The following is a 16,217-nucleotide window of genomic DNA, read 5'->3' as shown; positions in this document are numbered from 1 at the left end:
GAGCCTTTGATGAGGAACTTTATCAAAAGCTTTCTGGAAGTCAAGGTAAACAACATCTATCAGGTCTCCTCTGTCCACATGTTTGTTCACCCCCTCAAAGAAATGTAACAGGTTAGTGAGGCAAGATCTTCCCTTACAAAACCCATGCTGAGTCTTTCTCAATAACCCGTGTTCATCAATGTGCCTACTCATTTTGTCCTTGATAATGGTTTCTACCAACTTTCCCGGTATTGAAGTCAGACTGACTGGCCTGTAATTTCCCGGATCTCCTCTGGAACCCTTTTTAAAGATGGGGGTGACATTTGCTACCTTCCAGTCCTCAGGAACGGAGGCAGATTTCAATGAAAGATTACAGATTTTTGTTAGAAGATCCACAAGTTCAACTTTGAGTTCTTTCAGAACTCTCAGATGTATGCCATCCGGACCAGGTGACTTATTAGTTTTTAATTTGTCTATCAGTTGTAGGATTTCCTCTTTTGTCACCTCAATCTGACTCAGGTCTTTCAACACCCCTTCCAAAATTAGTGGTTCTGGGGTGGGCAAAAAGTTCTCATCTTCCACAGAGAAGACGGAGGCAAAAAATGCATTCAGCTTCTCAGCCATTTCCCTATCCTCCTTCAGTAATCCTTTTACCCCATGGTCATCCAAGGGCCCCACTGCCTCCCTGGCTGGTTTCCTACTTTTAATATATTTGAATAAATTTTTATTGTTGGTCTTTATGTTTTTTGCAATATGCTCTTCATAGTCCCTTTTTGCCTGCCTGATCACAGTCTTGCACTTGATTTGCCACAGCCTGTGTTCCCTTTTACTAATCTCACTTGGACTGGTTTTCCACCGCTTAAAGGAGTCCTTCTTACCTTTTACAGCTTCCATTACTTTGTTTGTTAACCATGCAGGTCTTTTCTTATGCCTGTTTGTGCCTTTCCTATCTTGTGGTATGTATTTTATCTGAGCTTCTAGGATTATAGTTTTAAATAGTCTCCAAGCTTCCCCAAGGGTTTTGACCGTATTTACCTTTCCTTTCAGTTTCCTCCTCACATGCCTCCTCATCTCAGTGTATTTACCCCTTTTAAAGTTAAACGTGGTTGTGGCGGTCTTTTTGAGCAACTCCCTATTTATACAAACGGTGAAATCAATAACATTATGGTCACTGCTCCCAAGCGGCGCAATCACTTTTGGTGGTGGGGAGATAACATGGTGAAGAGGAACTGGACACAATCTTGTGTGGGAGAAGCTGTCATTACAGTCCCAGAGCTCCGATTCTTTTGCTAGGGACCATCACTGCAATCTGTGCCCTGTTCTTCCATTCTTAGAATGCTTCTGCCACTCCCAGGGGCTGTTATTCCAATCTGTGCCCTGTCATTCCAGCCCCAGAATGTTCCTGCTACTTTGAGGGGCTTCATTTCCATCCCAGAGCAGTTCTGCAACTCCCAGGGGCTGTCATTCCAGTCTATGGGCCGTCATTCCAGTCCCAGAACACTTCTGCAACTCCCAGTGGCTATTATTTCACTTTGTGACATGTCATTTCAGTCCTAGAATGCTCCTGCTACTCTCAGGGGCTGTCATTCCAGTCCCAGAACACTTTTGCTTCTCCCAGGGGCTATCATCCCACTCCACAACCTGTCATTCCACTCCTAGAGCACAGATTCTGTATCCATGGGCTGTCATTCCACTCTGGGGCCTGTCATTTTTGTCCCAGAGTAGTCTATCTGTACCCAGAGATTTTAATGGAAATTCTATTCCACATTTCCAGAGCCAGTTTGGTTAAGTGATTAAGTGTGCGGACTCTTATCTGGGAGAACTGGTTTGATTCCCCATTCCTCCACTTGTACCTGCTGGAATGGCCTTGGGTCAGCCATAACACTGGCAGATAATGTCCTTGAAAGGCAGCTGCTGTGAGAGCCCTCTCAGCCCCACCCATCTCACAGGGTGTCTGTTGTGGGGGAGGAAGATACAGGAGACTGTGAGCAGCTCTGAGACTCTGAAATTTGGAGTGGAGGGTGGGATATAAATCCAATATCATCATCATTTTCTTTGCAGCTTTTTTTTTTTAGTGCTGCAATATATTTCAGTGAAGCCTATGCAAGTCAATTTGCATTCCTGGCTCCCATCATCTCCAGTGGGTCTTCAAGCCTCTCCCACTGTTTCCAATGGGCAGTTCTGTCATTTCTTTTAGTACATCCCTGAATTCAAGCCTGGTTTTCCCACCCTTTGCAGCAAACAACAACTGAAAAAGCAGAATTGGAATGGGGAACTTTACTGGCCCCTGGCCCTCGACTGACTAAGCTGCTAAATCCCCACCATGAGCACCAGCAAATCGGTTTCCAGTGGCAAAGTCACTCTTTCCTCCAAAATGCATGCTCCTCTAGCACATATATACATCCTCCCTCCAATTGGACAAGTAGAGACATCTGTTATTCTCAAGCAGCATTGTCTACCAAGTTTGAGAGGGTTTCTATTTGTGTTTTTAGGTATGGAAAATACCACCCCCACCAGCATTTGCATGCAAAAGTTTCTGGGTGGGATTTCTTCTCTAATTACTTCTGAGCTCAAGCAAAAAGCTGGGACAGGTCTGTGCTGAGCACATGATTCCCAAGCCATGCCTCCTGAGCTTTGAACTGGGCAAAGTTTAGCCTGGACTTCCAAGCCCAAACGGATTTGCACCCATCCCTGTTAATGTAGCTCTCTGAACTGATTCAAATAACTGGTGACCTAGAAGGTCATTGATGGCTACATAAATATTTCCTGTGCCATCTGTTAATGTTTCCTCCTTTACTGTCAAATGCTAATGACAGAACCAAATCCCTGGAGTCTGTATGCATCTATATGGTTTCAGACACCTTGGTTTTTCAATCAGGACTCATATCAAAACCAGAGAATACATAGCTCATCAGATGGAAGAAATGTTTCATTAGATGGATCCTGTTGATCTAGTTTTGGGTTATCTGGTCTTTACAATGAAAAGAATCTTATCTATCCAAAATATAATGAAATGTTCATAAGAAAAAGAAATTGCACAGCAACTGGTAGCTATTTCATTACTGAGTGCAATCATGCTATAAGGCAATGAATAAAATCCAACATGCTCTCAAACACAGCAGGATAAAGTTGCAATATAAATTTCATAATTTCAGTTCTGCATGTAATCAGGAAGCTGTTACACAGCAAATCAGCAACTGACATCACTGTACGCTATGATCCCACAAATTAGGTCCTAAAATATTTCTGGTTGATCTTTATCAGAATTAAGGTCAAACTACATGCAACATGAAAAATGATTTAAACTTAGATCTGTCATTTGGCCTTAAAAACTAGCCAGGGCACTGCGGGAGGGGGGGGCAGGGGGTAAGGATCAGGGCAACAGCCACTGGGAAGGGTAGTGTCAATTGAAAATGTAGGTCATCATAGGAGTGTAGGAAGTACAAGCTCAGTCAGCACGACTATTCTCCTAGCCTGTTTTGTTATTTAGCCCACATGCAAGTCCAGAAATGAGCTCAGCTGGGAGAAAATGTATTTCGGGATAGAATTTCTATGGGGAAAATCAGTGGACATAGGAAGAAGTGAACCCCCTCCCCTCCCATCTGCTGATTTGCACCTACAAATTCCACCCATTTCTATATTCTGTTTGGCAAATGAGAGTCTGGAAACAACTATTCTCCAAGGCAATGAGTAGTTCCATCCTCAGGACAGAATGAGTTCACACTGATTTGTCTGGTGTAATAGGAAACAACTACATGGAGCAGGAGATACTTTGGCTTTGTGTCTTTAATCATACTATATCAGGCCATAGGAAGACTTTCATCTAAACTTCCTTTTACATCTCAGAAGACATGATAAGCAGCTGCTGTGATCACAGTTTGAAACATTTATGGCAATGCAACTGCTGGGCTGTAAATGGTGCATCAGATACACAGATGATTTGATGTGCACGTTGAAGCTCTTAGCACTACAATGTAATGCTTTTTTGATGGGATGTGATAGGAATTGAAAATGGCTGAGAGAGCAATCCTGAATTCTAAAGAGTAAATATGTATAAATCAGTGGGGATGTGCTCTAATATCTTATTTGGATTTTAGTTTTGCTTATTGTGTCTGTTAAAAATTCATTTAAAAAAATCCTTTAGTATGATTATGTCATGTGTAAATTAAGTTGTTCTTCCATGGATTTCAAGGAGATCTACATCGCCTCTTCAGCTCCCCCTCTCCCTAAATGAGATCAAATTCTCAAGGATTATACTATTTATGGAATGGAGCCACCCGCTCAAATTTCTGCCATATAGGAGAAAGAGTCTTCATACTGGAAGCAAGGAAAAGTGTACCACATTTCCAGTTCTAAATCTATCCCTATCCAATTGGGATTAAATTCTCAGACATCAGTGCTTTGTAGAAAAAGCCCAGCAGGAGCTCATTGGTATATTAGGCCACACTGCCTGGCTAGGGAGTATGTGGCTGCTGCATGGTGGGTCAGGCCAGCCAGAGCCCTGGCCAGTCCAAGTGGAGCTTTACTTCTGTGGGCTCTGGCAGAAAAAAAGCCCTGTCAGGCATAATAGCCCTCACCTGAAAGACACTACCAAATTTCAGTCACATAGGATTAAATGTCCCTATTCTAGAGTTAATTAAAAGCATAATGCAATTCCAGTTCTAAGCATAATAGATTTTCAGTTCTAATTCTATGGTGTTCACCTTTCATTGAAATCTGCCTCCATTCCTGAGAACTGGAAGGTAGCAAATGTCACCCCCATCTTTAAAAAGGGTTCCAGAGGAGATCAGGGAAATTACAGGCTAGTCAGTATGACTTCAATACCGGGAAAGTTGGTAGAAACCATTATCAAGGACAGAATGAGTAGGCACATTGATGAACACGAGTTATTGAGGAATACTCAGCATGGGTTCTGTAAGGGAAGATCTTGCCTCACTAACCTGTTACAGTTCTTTGAGGGGGCGAACAAACATGTGCACAAAGGAGACCCAATAGATGTTGTTTACCTTGACTTCCATAAAGCTTTTGATAAAGTTCCTCATCAAAGGCTCTTTTATAAGCTCAAGAGTCATGGAGTAAAAGGACAGGTCCTCTTGTGGATCAAAAACTGGCTAATTAATAGGAAGCAGAGAGTGAGTATAAATGGGCAGTCTTCGCAGTGGAGGATGGTAAGCAGTGGGGTGCCGCAGGGCTCAGTACTGGGTCCCATACTGTGGAGTTGGGAGTAAGCAGTGAAGTGGCCAAGTTTGCAGATGACACTAAATTGTTCAGGGTGGTGAGAACCAGAGAGGATTGTGAGGCACTCCAAAGGGATCTGTTGAGACTGGGTGAGTGGGCGTCAACGTGACAGATGAGGTTCAGTGTGGCCAAGTGCAAAGTAATACACATTGGGGCCAAGAATTCCAGCTACAAATACAACTTGATGGGTTGTGAACTGGCAGAGACTGACCAAAAGAGAGAGATCTCGCACATTGTCTTATCATTTTCAGTGAGTTATCTACCATGACCCCAAGATCTCTTTCTTGGTCAGTCTCTGCCACTTCACACTCCATTAACTTGTATTTATAGCTAGGATTTTTGGCCCCAATGTGCATTACTTTGCACTTGGTCACATTGAACGTCATCTGCCATGTTGACACCCACTCACCCAGCCTTGACAGATTCCTTTGGAGTGTCTCACAATCCTCTCTAAATTTCACCACCATGAAAGAAGAAGATGATATTGAATATCCTGCCCTATACTCTGAATCTCAGAGTGGCTCACAATCTCCAGTATTTTACTCCCCCACAACAGAGGCCTGAGAACAAAAGAAGCAATTGATCTGGCAAATGGTTACTTTTATGGTTTTGATGGTGTCAACAAATGCTAATTTCAGGGAGACATAATCTGCAGCTGGAACTGTAAGGAATCAGCAGAATGAAAGGAAAACACGAGTGTTGTGTCCATTGCTGCACTATAGTCACAACACAATAATCTCTTTCTCCTTTTAGATACTTCCTCAAACTTAAACCTGCATGCATCCATCTTTGGTATTTCCTCTTACTCTTTGTGTATAAAAACTAGATTACATTTCCAAAGAACTTCACCCACTTTGGCTACACTGAATCACAGTAGTAATATTACTTCCTTAATCTTCTGAAAGTCTTTCATACCATGCATTATAGTTTCATCCCTCATTTCTTCTGTCTCATTTTGTTTCTTCTTATGGTCGCTTTATTATGCTTATTTACCAATATCTCCCTCCAACAACTCCAATTCACTTGCTGTAGGTAATTAGCTTGGTGATCCTGTCCTCTGCTGCCTGTTCTGCTTGCAGGAGGTTGTGTTTTTAAAAACCTTTTCTCCTTCGTTGGTAATGAAAAGACTCATGAGAGTAATGGTGCTGTGACAGCTTGTCTGCTCTTGTTGAAATCTAAGAGCCTGGTTCTCACAATGCAAATGAATGAGGTGGCAATGAAAGGGTTGAGATGAGACAGAATGGTTTGCACTGTTTATACTGCAGATTCCAGCTCAGAATATCCCTTAACATTAAAAAAAAAAAAAGTTTTCTTTCATCCTCTTTGCTAGCTGTGCTGGTTTTCTATCTGCAGGCAATTTTTAACAAGAGTATTCCAAACCGTTCCTCTTTGAAATGGTGCTATCCATTCTATCACCTCAACAGTTTACCCCCTCATTCCCTTGCACTATGTGTAAATCAGGCTGTAGTCTGAATTTTGCTTTCCTGGTTTTGGTGCATTCTAGATGATGGACATATCAGTCCAGGTTAATGATTATGTAGGCTGAACCAAGCAGCATTTTCCCCAAGTTAATTTTGTTCATATGAAGCTCTTCAGTCAGTCTTTAGTCATGGACCTTGGAACTGTCCTTTTCAAGCCCTGTGGGGCCTTCTTCATTGGCCTGTTACTGAGCTCTACAGTTCACATTGTCTTGGCACTCAGAACACATTAAGTTAGAGACACTCTCCTTCAGATACTGATGTGGACCTTCTCAAGTCTACACTTACCCCTTTGAATTTCTACGTGATCCCTTGCCTGTTATCTGGCTGCCCCTTGTTTCCCCATGAAATCAGACCCTTAGAACTCTGGAATCAATGAAAATCCAAACCCAATCTCCTCTTTTATTTAATATGTTCATTATTTACACTCAAAGTAATTAATTTTCAGAAGTCCTAGCAAATGACAGTTGTTCCTTTTGAATTTGCAATGTCTGCTTTTATAGTGCTCTATTGTATCACCTTAGAATAGCATGCCTTTTTTCCCATATGAAAATTCTCCAACATTTCAACAACCAATGAAAAGAAGTGGTGTCCACATTTCTTAAGCCAAAGTGGTTTGAGTGTGCTGCAGCTTATTTGCCCTGATCTGTTAAGGTTTGCTTGGTTTTTTAAAATTTCATTCAAGAACCAGCTGAGATTGTGTTTCAAGAAACAACAGCACCATCTGTTGGCCAACTGAGTGAGTTTGCTTTTCAAAAGTCTAATTTATTCTTGTCCTACATTAAGCGACTTCATTCATTATACATGCAAAATATAACGTCCCCACAAAAATCATGCAGGGGCCACATGTTTCCAGGCTGTTGACTGTCTTGTTCAATTGGAATAGCAACCACAGGTTTGCCACCATGTCATGTGGAAACCAGTCCTGACACAAAACAACATAACGGAAAGCACCTTTCCTTTTATGCAAAAAATGTAGTGGATCCCTTTGACTTTCAGCACTGGCCAAAGAAAGTATAACTTTATCTTGTATAGATTCAGGTGGGTAGTCATGATGTTCTGAAGCAACAGAGCAAAGTTTGGCACCTCTAAATCCAACAAAGTTCAATCTTTTGTGTGCTGTAAAGAAGTGCACATGAAAGCTCATACCTAGAATTAAACTGTGCTGGTCTTAAAGGTGCCATCAGACTCAAACATTGCTCTTTATCTTTTATACTTTTGAATCAAATTGACACATTTTAAACCAAGCTAAATTCTACAGTTTTGTTCAACTATTCAAAATTAGAGGCTACACAAAAACACAGTAATGCTAAATTTTTGGAGATAAAGGTTTTAATTCAATTCAAGTATTTACACAGACCCTTTCTCAATAAAATAAATACTTTCATCAAAAATATTGATCAAAAATGGATGCAGCCAACAAGTCTGTTTGGGAGATATATTAGTATTTTTAAAATACATACATTCAATGCAACAAATAGTGCAAAAAACCCTGACATCTCAGCATCAATCATATTCATAACTTCCGATGGACAAGAACATAATGGTCACACAGCACCTAGGCACACTTGGTGGCTGACTGTGGTTCACTTTATAATCTCTTCACAGTGTCCTTTATGCTATAATCTGAAGATTATTGCTTGCGATCATGCATACAAATTTTTATAAATTGTTGAGTACAATGATTTCTAGGGAGAACTTGGCATAACCAGGCACAGGCATTTAGAGAACTGTATGTGCTGGATCCATGAAAACAACCATGGAACAGCAAATAAAGCATTCTTTGCAAGTTGTAGAAGCTGGGGCAATGATAGGCACTGCAAGGGAAAAGCACTAAATCCCTTGATGTGCTTGCCCAGTGCTCTAGAAAACCATAAGTGGGCTTTCTGGATTGTGGTCAAGTAATTTGGGCTTCAGAGTATTAATCTGTTATAAGAGCAACCATTACGTAATAATTTGTTTTAAGAACAACCATTTATATTTACAAAGAAACAGCAAAGGTGTTCTGAAAGTTTTCACTTATCTATAATTTAATGTCTATAATTGAACATACCAATGTAAACTGAGAACATAAAGATCAGGGGGTTTTGTACCCTCTGGTTGTAGAGACACACACCACAATGCTTATTAGTTTGTACTGAATATTACCAGAAAGATGATTTATTGTTAAGTAATAAAATGTTGAAACAAACCCTCAAAACTGATGAATGAAGCAGCAGGAAAATATTGTATTTATGTGGCAGAAATCCTACTGATGAACTTCCAGAATGTAGGGCGTAAGGTACTTTCTCTCAGCATCCCTCTGTGGGTAATGATCATAGAGATCACTTTGTGACACCCATGTGAAAGCACGCAAGCAGAGTTATGGAACCACGTAGCTGTACGATTCTGTCTATTCTACAATCTGTAGCCTAAATAGCAAGATTTTTCATGACATCTGAGGCAGAAGTAAATATGTCCTTAGATTGTTTCTTGTCATTTTAAAAGAAATGATAGAATTGTAATAGAGAGATGGAAATAGTTGCAAATAGGGAAAACTCCCAATTGCAAAAATTATTATGAGCATATTAATTTTCAGGATATATGTCTGTTTAGTGGTGTTAACCGTGGTCATGCTACAGAGAATGTCTGAAATTGGGTAATGGCTGACACCAGTTTAAGTTGTATTGTAAACCTCCACTAACAGAAGGATTTTTCCTTAGTGGAACAGGACTTCTTTGTTTTTCCCTTCTTGGTATAGCTCACAATGCTCTCTGAATGCTGCTACTGGTGGGGGGTGGGCAGGGTACCTCAGTGGTAAAGGGAGGGTTTGTAGTATGAGAGGGATCACTGAATATCCACCAAGTTGTATATTAGTTGAAATTTATCATGGAATACGAGCCACTTAGACAAGATGCTAACAATCCCATATGAATGGACATTTGTAATAAATTATTTCAGTTTTGGGACACACACCAATGAATGATAATGGTCATATAAAGGCAGCTATGTTTATAGGTATAAGTGTTCATAGGTATATCTCTGATACTTCAGACAGTCAAAAGATTCATCTGGAATTCCTAACATTCACAAGTGAATGGTGGCATTCACCAAATTTGAAGACTTGCTATAAGAAACATAACAAAGGGCAGGGATATTGATGTACCTCCAGTTTTCAGGTATAAACAATGAAGAATTTCATGAGCAATACAAATCTGTCTTCAATTACTGCATGTAGTCACAGCTAAGGAGGCAACAGGTCCCTTCTCCAGATCACTAGCAACATTCTTATTATAGAGGTTCCATTATGAGTCAGTGCTCTGATGACCACACTTTTCAAGCATACATCTTGTAATACAACAGAGATCTCAGCTAGAAAAGTTAACCACATGTAAACCAGCCACAAACACAGGATTCAAAAATACTAATTCCCTCATTTTTTTTATATGTAAAGTCCAAGAGACACAATACAGCAGCCAAACTATAATGTAATTATACCAAGTTTCTACCTGATCAAAGTACTGAAATTTTGTAGAGTTTGATATAGGAAAATGAGGTCAGCTGGTTCAAAATCAGGGAAGAAAAGGAGAGATGAGTGTGTAGATAGTCTAAGTAAGTTTATACAACAAACCTGTAAAGTATGTAAACATTAATCTACATTCATATCTTAAGGAACAGGTATATTATACTTACAGTATTTTTGTGTTTGTGCTTAGCCAAAGCTATTGTGGCAAATTTGCATATTTTGCTGGTTTGTAGAAAATATTATGAGAATATTAAACAACAAAAAAATTGAGTCTACTGCACTCTCCCAATTCAATGTCCAGTGCCTTCCAACCTCCTGTGAGATTATGTATAGGCTCTTATGGGCCACTGGTGAACCTGAAATCCAGAGGGATTGTAGAGGGCACTTGTGATCCAGACTGTCCACAAGCAGCTGGCATGATTTGTACATCTATGTTGGTTGTCCAGACAGGTCCACGCTGAACTGTCGTTTCATGGAAGAAGGACCTCCATGTGACTCCAGTAATGACAGGAGCCCACTGGTGGTTCATATGCTCCTACAGCAAATTCTACAGGAACTGCTCAGTAACTGAATCAGGCAATGGAATAAACTGAGTAGCCAAAGGTGCTAGATGTTTTGATCAGAAAGGTTTTAAAAGTGCTATCTTATATTATAAAATATTCCATGTTAAGATGTTTGAAATAATTGCTATTTCAAATCACTGAAATAAACCTTACAAGTCATATTTAAAACAACAGATGTTAATTCAAGATCTGCTCCAGTCCTGGTATCAATTAGGCTCCATAGGTCTAGTTGCTGTGGCATGCTATTACAAAGCTCTCCCTTCAGTCTTCTTTTTCTGTGAGAGGTGTTTCATTATGCTACAGTTGTACACTTGTCTCTGTTTCAATGTTCTTCTGTGAAGCAGAAGTCTGAACCGGCGGAGGCTTATATAAGACATAGGCTATAGCAGTGAAGGTAATGGAAATCACTTTACAAGTTGCACCTGAAAGGGGGGGAAGTATATTTGTAATAATATATACCCATTTCTCTTTCCAAGAATAATGCAAGGTGGTTCAAAGAGACATCACTGTAATCAAAGCATTATAATTAAGTATCCGATTTAATCTACAAACAAGGCATACCCACCCTAAGTTCATAATGAGCCACCACTCAGAAGTATAAATACTACACACATACCACAATAAGCCATGGATCACAATCAAATTCCCATCAGATTTCCCATTAAAGAAAATTAGCTCACCTTTAGTTGCTTAAGCTACAATGAAACCAATTCAAAAAAAATTTCAAAATGATTCAGGCTAAATCTGTCTAGAGACCTTTCTAAAAAGGTGGGTAGAAATAAAATAAATAAGAAAATAAATAAAAGCTCCCAAGAGTTTTATCATTGGATATCTCAACCACAGTTCTGCAGTAACAGTCTTCGCAGTGGAGGACGGTAAGCAATGGGGTGCCGCAGGGCTCGGTACTGGGTCCCATGCTCTTTAACTTGTTCATAAATGATTTAGAGTTGGAAGTGAGCAGTGAAGTGGCCAAGTTTGCGGATGACATTAAATTGTTCAGGGTGGTGAGAACCAGAGAGGATTGTGAGGAACTCCAAAGGGATCTGTTGAGGCTGGGTGAGTGGGCATCAACGTGGCAGATGCGGTTCAATGTGGCCAAGTGAAAAGTAATGCACATTGGGGCCAAGAATCCCAGCTACCAATACAAGTTGATGGGGTGTGAACTGGCAGAGACTGACCAAGAGAGAGATATCAGGGTCGTGGTAGATAACTCACTGAAAATGTCAAGACAGTGTGCGTTTGCAATAAAAAAGGCCAACGCCATGCTGGGAATTATTAGGAAGGGAATTGAAAACAAATCAGCCAGTATCATAATGCCCCTGTATAAATCGATGGTCCGGTCTCATTTGGAGTACTGTGTGCAGTTCTGGTCGCCGCACCTCAAAAAGGATATTATAGCATTGGAGAAAGTCCAGAAAAGGGCAACTAGAATGATTAAAGGGCTGGAACACTTTCCCTATGAAGAAAGGTTGAAACGCTTGGGACTCTTTAGCTTGCAGAAACATCGACTGCGGGGTGACATGATAGAGGTTTACAAGATAATGCATGGGATGGAGAAAGTAGAGAAAGAAGTACTTTTCTCCCTTTCTCACAATACAAGAACTCGTGGGCATTCGATGAAATTGCTGAGCAGACAGGTTAAAACGGATAAAAGGAAGTACTTCTTCACCCAAAGGGTGATTAACATGTGGAATTCACTGCCACAGGAGGTGGTGGCGGCCACAAGAATAGCCACCTTCAAGAGGGGTTTAGATAAAAATATGGAGCAGAGGTCTATCAGTGGCTATTAGCCACAGTGTGTGTGTATATATAAAATTTTTTGCCGCTGTGTGACACAGAGTGTTGGACTGGATGGGCCACTGGCCTGATCCAACATGGCTTCTCTTATGTTCTTAACATGTTGAGCAGGTCTCCTCAGAATCCTGTTCAATGGGGCTCACTTCCAAGAAAGTGTTCTTAAGATTTGGACGGTTTGTTGCTTAATCAGAGAGCTTCTATTTTAATTCATGGAGCTGAGAGACAAGTCCATATTTCCAGTGCAATCCTAAGAATAGTTACATCCTTCTAATTATAATACACACAGCAATCATTTCCCACTTTTTTGCAGTATTTTCCATTGTCTCCCATTTTTGTTTCAACAAAGCAGTTCTTAACTTTGTGCTTAATCTCAATTTATCCATATATAATTGATTTATTTAAACTGTTTATTATTAATGTCTTCATATATCGTGAGTAGGATCCTATTATGTAATTTTTGTACTGCTCAATGTGACATGTTAACTTCAGTTCTTTCTGGTAGTTCCAGACTGCTATAATCTTAATGCACTGGTTACTAAATGTTCCATTTTGTTGACATTTTGATTCACTTTGTATAATCCACCTTGAGTAACTGTGAGAAAGGTGAACTATAAATAATATAAAAATAAATAAATATACTGAGATTGAAACAATTTGCAATATAATTGGAAAACAAAATAATCAATGCAGTACATAGAATCACAGAAACATAACGTTGGAAGGTCATCTAGTTCAACCCATGCACAATGCAGGAACTTCACAAATACCTCAACCACACACAACTAAGCACTGATACATCTACCTAATTCACAGAATTGAATTCAAAGCTATCAGATGGCCATCTAGCCTCTGTTTAAAAACCTCCAAGGAAGGAGAGCCCATCACCTCCCGAGGAAGCCTGTTCCACTAAGGAACCACTCTGTCAGGAAATTCTTCCTGATGTTTAGCTGGAAACTCTTTTGATTTAATTTCAACCCATTGGTTCTGGTCCAACCTTCTAGGGCAACAGAAAGCATATATATGAACATATGAAGCTGCCTTATACTGAATCAGACCTTTGGTCCATCAAAGTCAGTACTGTCTTCTCAGACTGGCAGTGGCTCTCCAGGGTCTCAAGCTGAGGTTTTTCACACCTATTTGCCTGGACCCTTTTTTGGAGATGCCAGGGATTGAACCTGGGACCTTCTGCTTTCCAAGCAGATGCTGTACCACTGAGCCACCGTCCCTCCCCTTTAAGTTAATTGTTTTTTTTTATCTTTTATAAAGTTTGTATCTCTGCTACCTAATCTTAAAGAGGTACCTACATGGCCTTGCTTGACCCAACAAGCTCTCATTTATGTCAGATCTGGCCCTCATAACAAATGAGTTTGACACCCCTGATCTAGTCAACCCCCCTCCCTGCACAATGCAGGAAACTCATAAGTACCTCCCCCTCCCCCCGGGTGACCCCTACTGAATGCCCAGGAGATGGCAAAAAACCTCCAGGATCCCTGGCCAAGCTGGCCTGGAGAAAATTGCTTCTTGACTCCAAAGTGATGATGGGCATTTCCCTGGGGTGTCAGAAAGGGCCACGAGAACCTAAGCTCTGATGCAAATCTTCCTGCCCTCCCTTCCTGCCCTCCCTCTCAAGCAATTCTGCACCACCCTCTAAATGACAGCCCTTCAAGAACTTGGTGATCATATCACCTCTCAGTCATCTCCTGCCCAGGTTAAACCACCCTGAGCCTGCTTTGGCGGGGAGGGCAGGATAAAAGTTGAATAAATAAATAAATAAACAAACACATTCAGCTCTTTCAACCTTTCCTCATAGGAATTGATCTTCAGACCCCTCACCATCTTTGTTGCTCTCCTCTGGATGTGTTCAGCTTGTCTATACCTTTCTTAAATTGTGGTGCTCAGAACTGAACACAGTACCCTAGGTGAGCTCTAACCAGAGCACAGTAAAGCAATACCATCACCTCATGTAATCTAGACACCACTTCTGCTGATGCAGATCAAAATTGAATTTGCCTTTTTAACCACTGCATCACACTCATGTTCTGTGTATGGTCCACTAAGACCCCTAGATATTTTTCGCAAATACTATTGCCAAAACAAGTCTCCTCCGTCCTATAATTATGCATTGGATTTTTTCTACCTAAATGCAGAACTTGATATTTATCCCCATTAAAATTCATTTTATTTGTTTAGTCCAGTTTTCCAGTCTGTCAAGATCATCCTGTATCCTAGTCTCTGTCTTCTACCGCATTTGTACTTCTATATATTTAAAAGCAATAAATAACAAAGTGGCAGACAAAACAAACATAAATATGGAGCATATGATTAAAAAGATGGCACATAAAATGGAACAAGCCAACCAACAAAAAATAATGATGATGATGATGATGATGATGATGATGATGATGATGATGATATTGGATTTATATCCCGCCCTCCACTCCGAAGAGTCTCAGAGCGGCTCACAATCTCCTTTACCTTCCTCCCCCACAACAGACACCCTGTGAGGTGGGTGGGGCTGGAGAGGGCTCTCACAGCAGCTGCCCTTTCAAGGACAACCTCTGCCAGAGCTATGGCTGACCCAAGGCCATTCCAGCAGGTGCAAGTGGAGGAGTGGGGAATCAAACCCGGTTCTCCCAGATAAGAGTCCATGCACTTAACCACTACACCAAACTGGCTCTGAGGAAAACAGCAATGTAAAAGAGTTTCTGTCCTAAAAGTGTGTTAGCAAGGAACTCAGGAAAGCATACAAGTGCCAAAGGCATAAAAGACTGTGCACCAGCCACATGTCAAAGGAGAGGACATTCCACAGCCATAGTGCAGCCACTGGAAAAGCCCTGTCTCTGACTGCCACCTGCCAATCTTCAGAAAGTGGAGGTACACAGAGCAGGAATTGATTTTAGTTGGTGGCCAGGTTGATCTAGGACAGTTGCCTTTTGGATATGTCAGGTGTCACCCCTGCAAACCAAAGAACAGCAAAAGGGCGTCCACAACCTTTGGATTTCTGTTTTAAAAGATCAGACAATCAGGAGCCAAAGTAGTATAACAATAGCTGCATCTTTTCCATATTTCCATCCATTTTTCTGTTGAAAAGTTTTTTATAAAATTATTCCGACCAAATCTATTCTGAGCATTTCGAATATGTAATATCAATGAGAGCCACTTACTTATACCCATTAACGTATATGCCATTAGATGGTTGTTGTAAACCCAACAGGCTCCTGTTTTTCCACATTTATCTATAGACCACAAAGTGCAGCTATTGTCTATCGCAACACCGAACAGGATTGGTCCAGGTACAGTGCCTGCAACAAAATGAGTAGTGCACATTGAGTTAGTAATGCAAGCTCAGAAAACTGGCATGATGATGTCAAATGGAATAAGAGACATTGCAAGGTATCGTACAAGTTCATAATGTCCTTGTACCACCATACAAGATGGGACCCCTTGAAGGAATCTTCAGATAAGTCACTAACGAATGATATAACCACAGACTTCATCAAAACACAGCATAGATTAACTAGCACTTACATTGAAAACAAAAGTTAAATTTATTTTATTAGGACTATAATCTATTAACACCTCCACCCATGAATTCCAACGTCTCCTCCCTTAAATGATCTTTTCTCCTTTTGTTTTCATTGCCTTATGGCAGGAATC

General features: G+C 40.6%; 1 protein-coding gene across 1 annotated transcript in view; it reads right to left on the bottom strand.

Annotated features, from left to right (window-relative positions):
* Nucleotides 1–11,046: 11,046 nt before the first annotated feature.
* The window catches only part of SLCO4C1 (solute carrier organic anion transporter family member 4C1), a 77,721-nt gene continuing 72,550 nt past the window's right edge, over nt 11,047–16,217 (bottom strand). The window contains exons 12-13 of the mRNA XM_060235640.1: nt 15,725–15,862; nt 11,047–11,185 (exon numbers count right to left, since the gene is read on the bottom strand). Coding sequence (XP_060091623.1) covers nt 11,061–11,185; nt 15,725–15,862 — 263 coding nt within the window. The 3' untranslated portion in view covers nt 11,047–11,060. The remainder of the gene's footprint in view (nt 11,186–15,724; nt 15,863–16,217) is intronic.

The sequence above is a fragment of the Heteronotia binoei genome, chromosome 4 (genome assembly GCF_032191835.1).
Source record: "Heteronotia binoei isolate CCM8104 ecotype False Entrance Well chromosome 4, APGP_CSIRO_Hbin_v1, whole genome shotgun sequence".
In the NCBI taxonomy this organism is placed as follows: Eukaryota; Metazoa; Chordata; class Lepidosauria; order Squamata; family Gekkonidae; genus Heteronotia; species Heteronotia binoei.
Note: the sequence above shows the minus strand (reverse complement) of the source record. Positions and strands in the feature narration are given on the sequence as shown.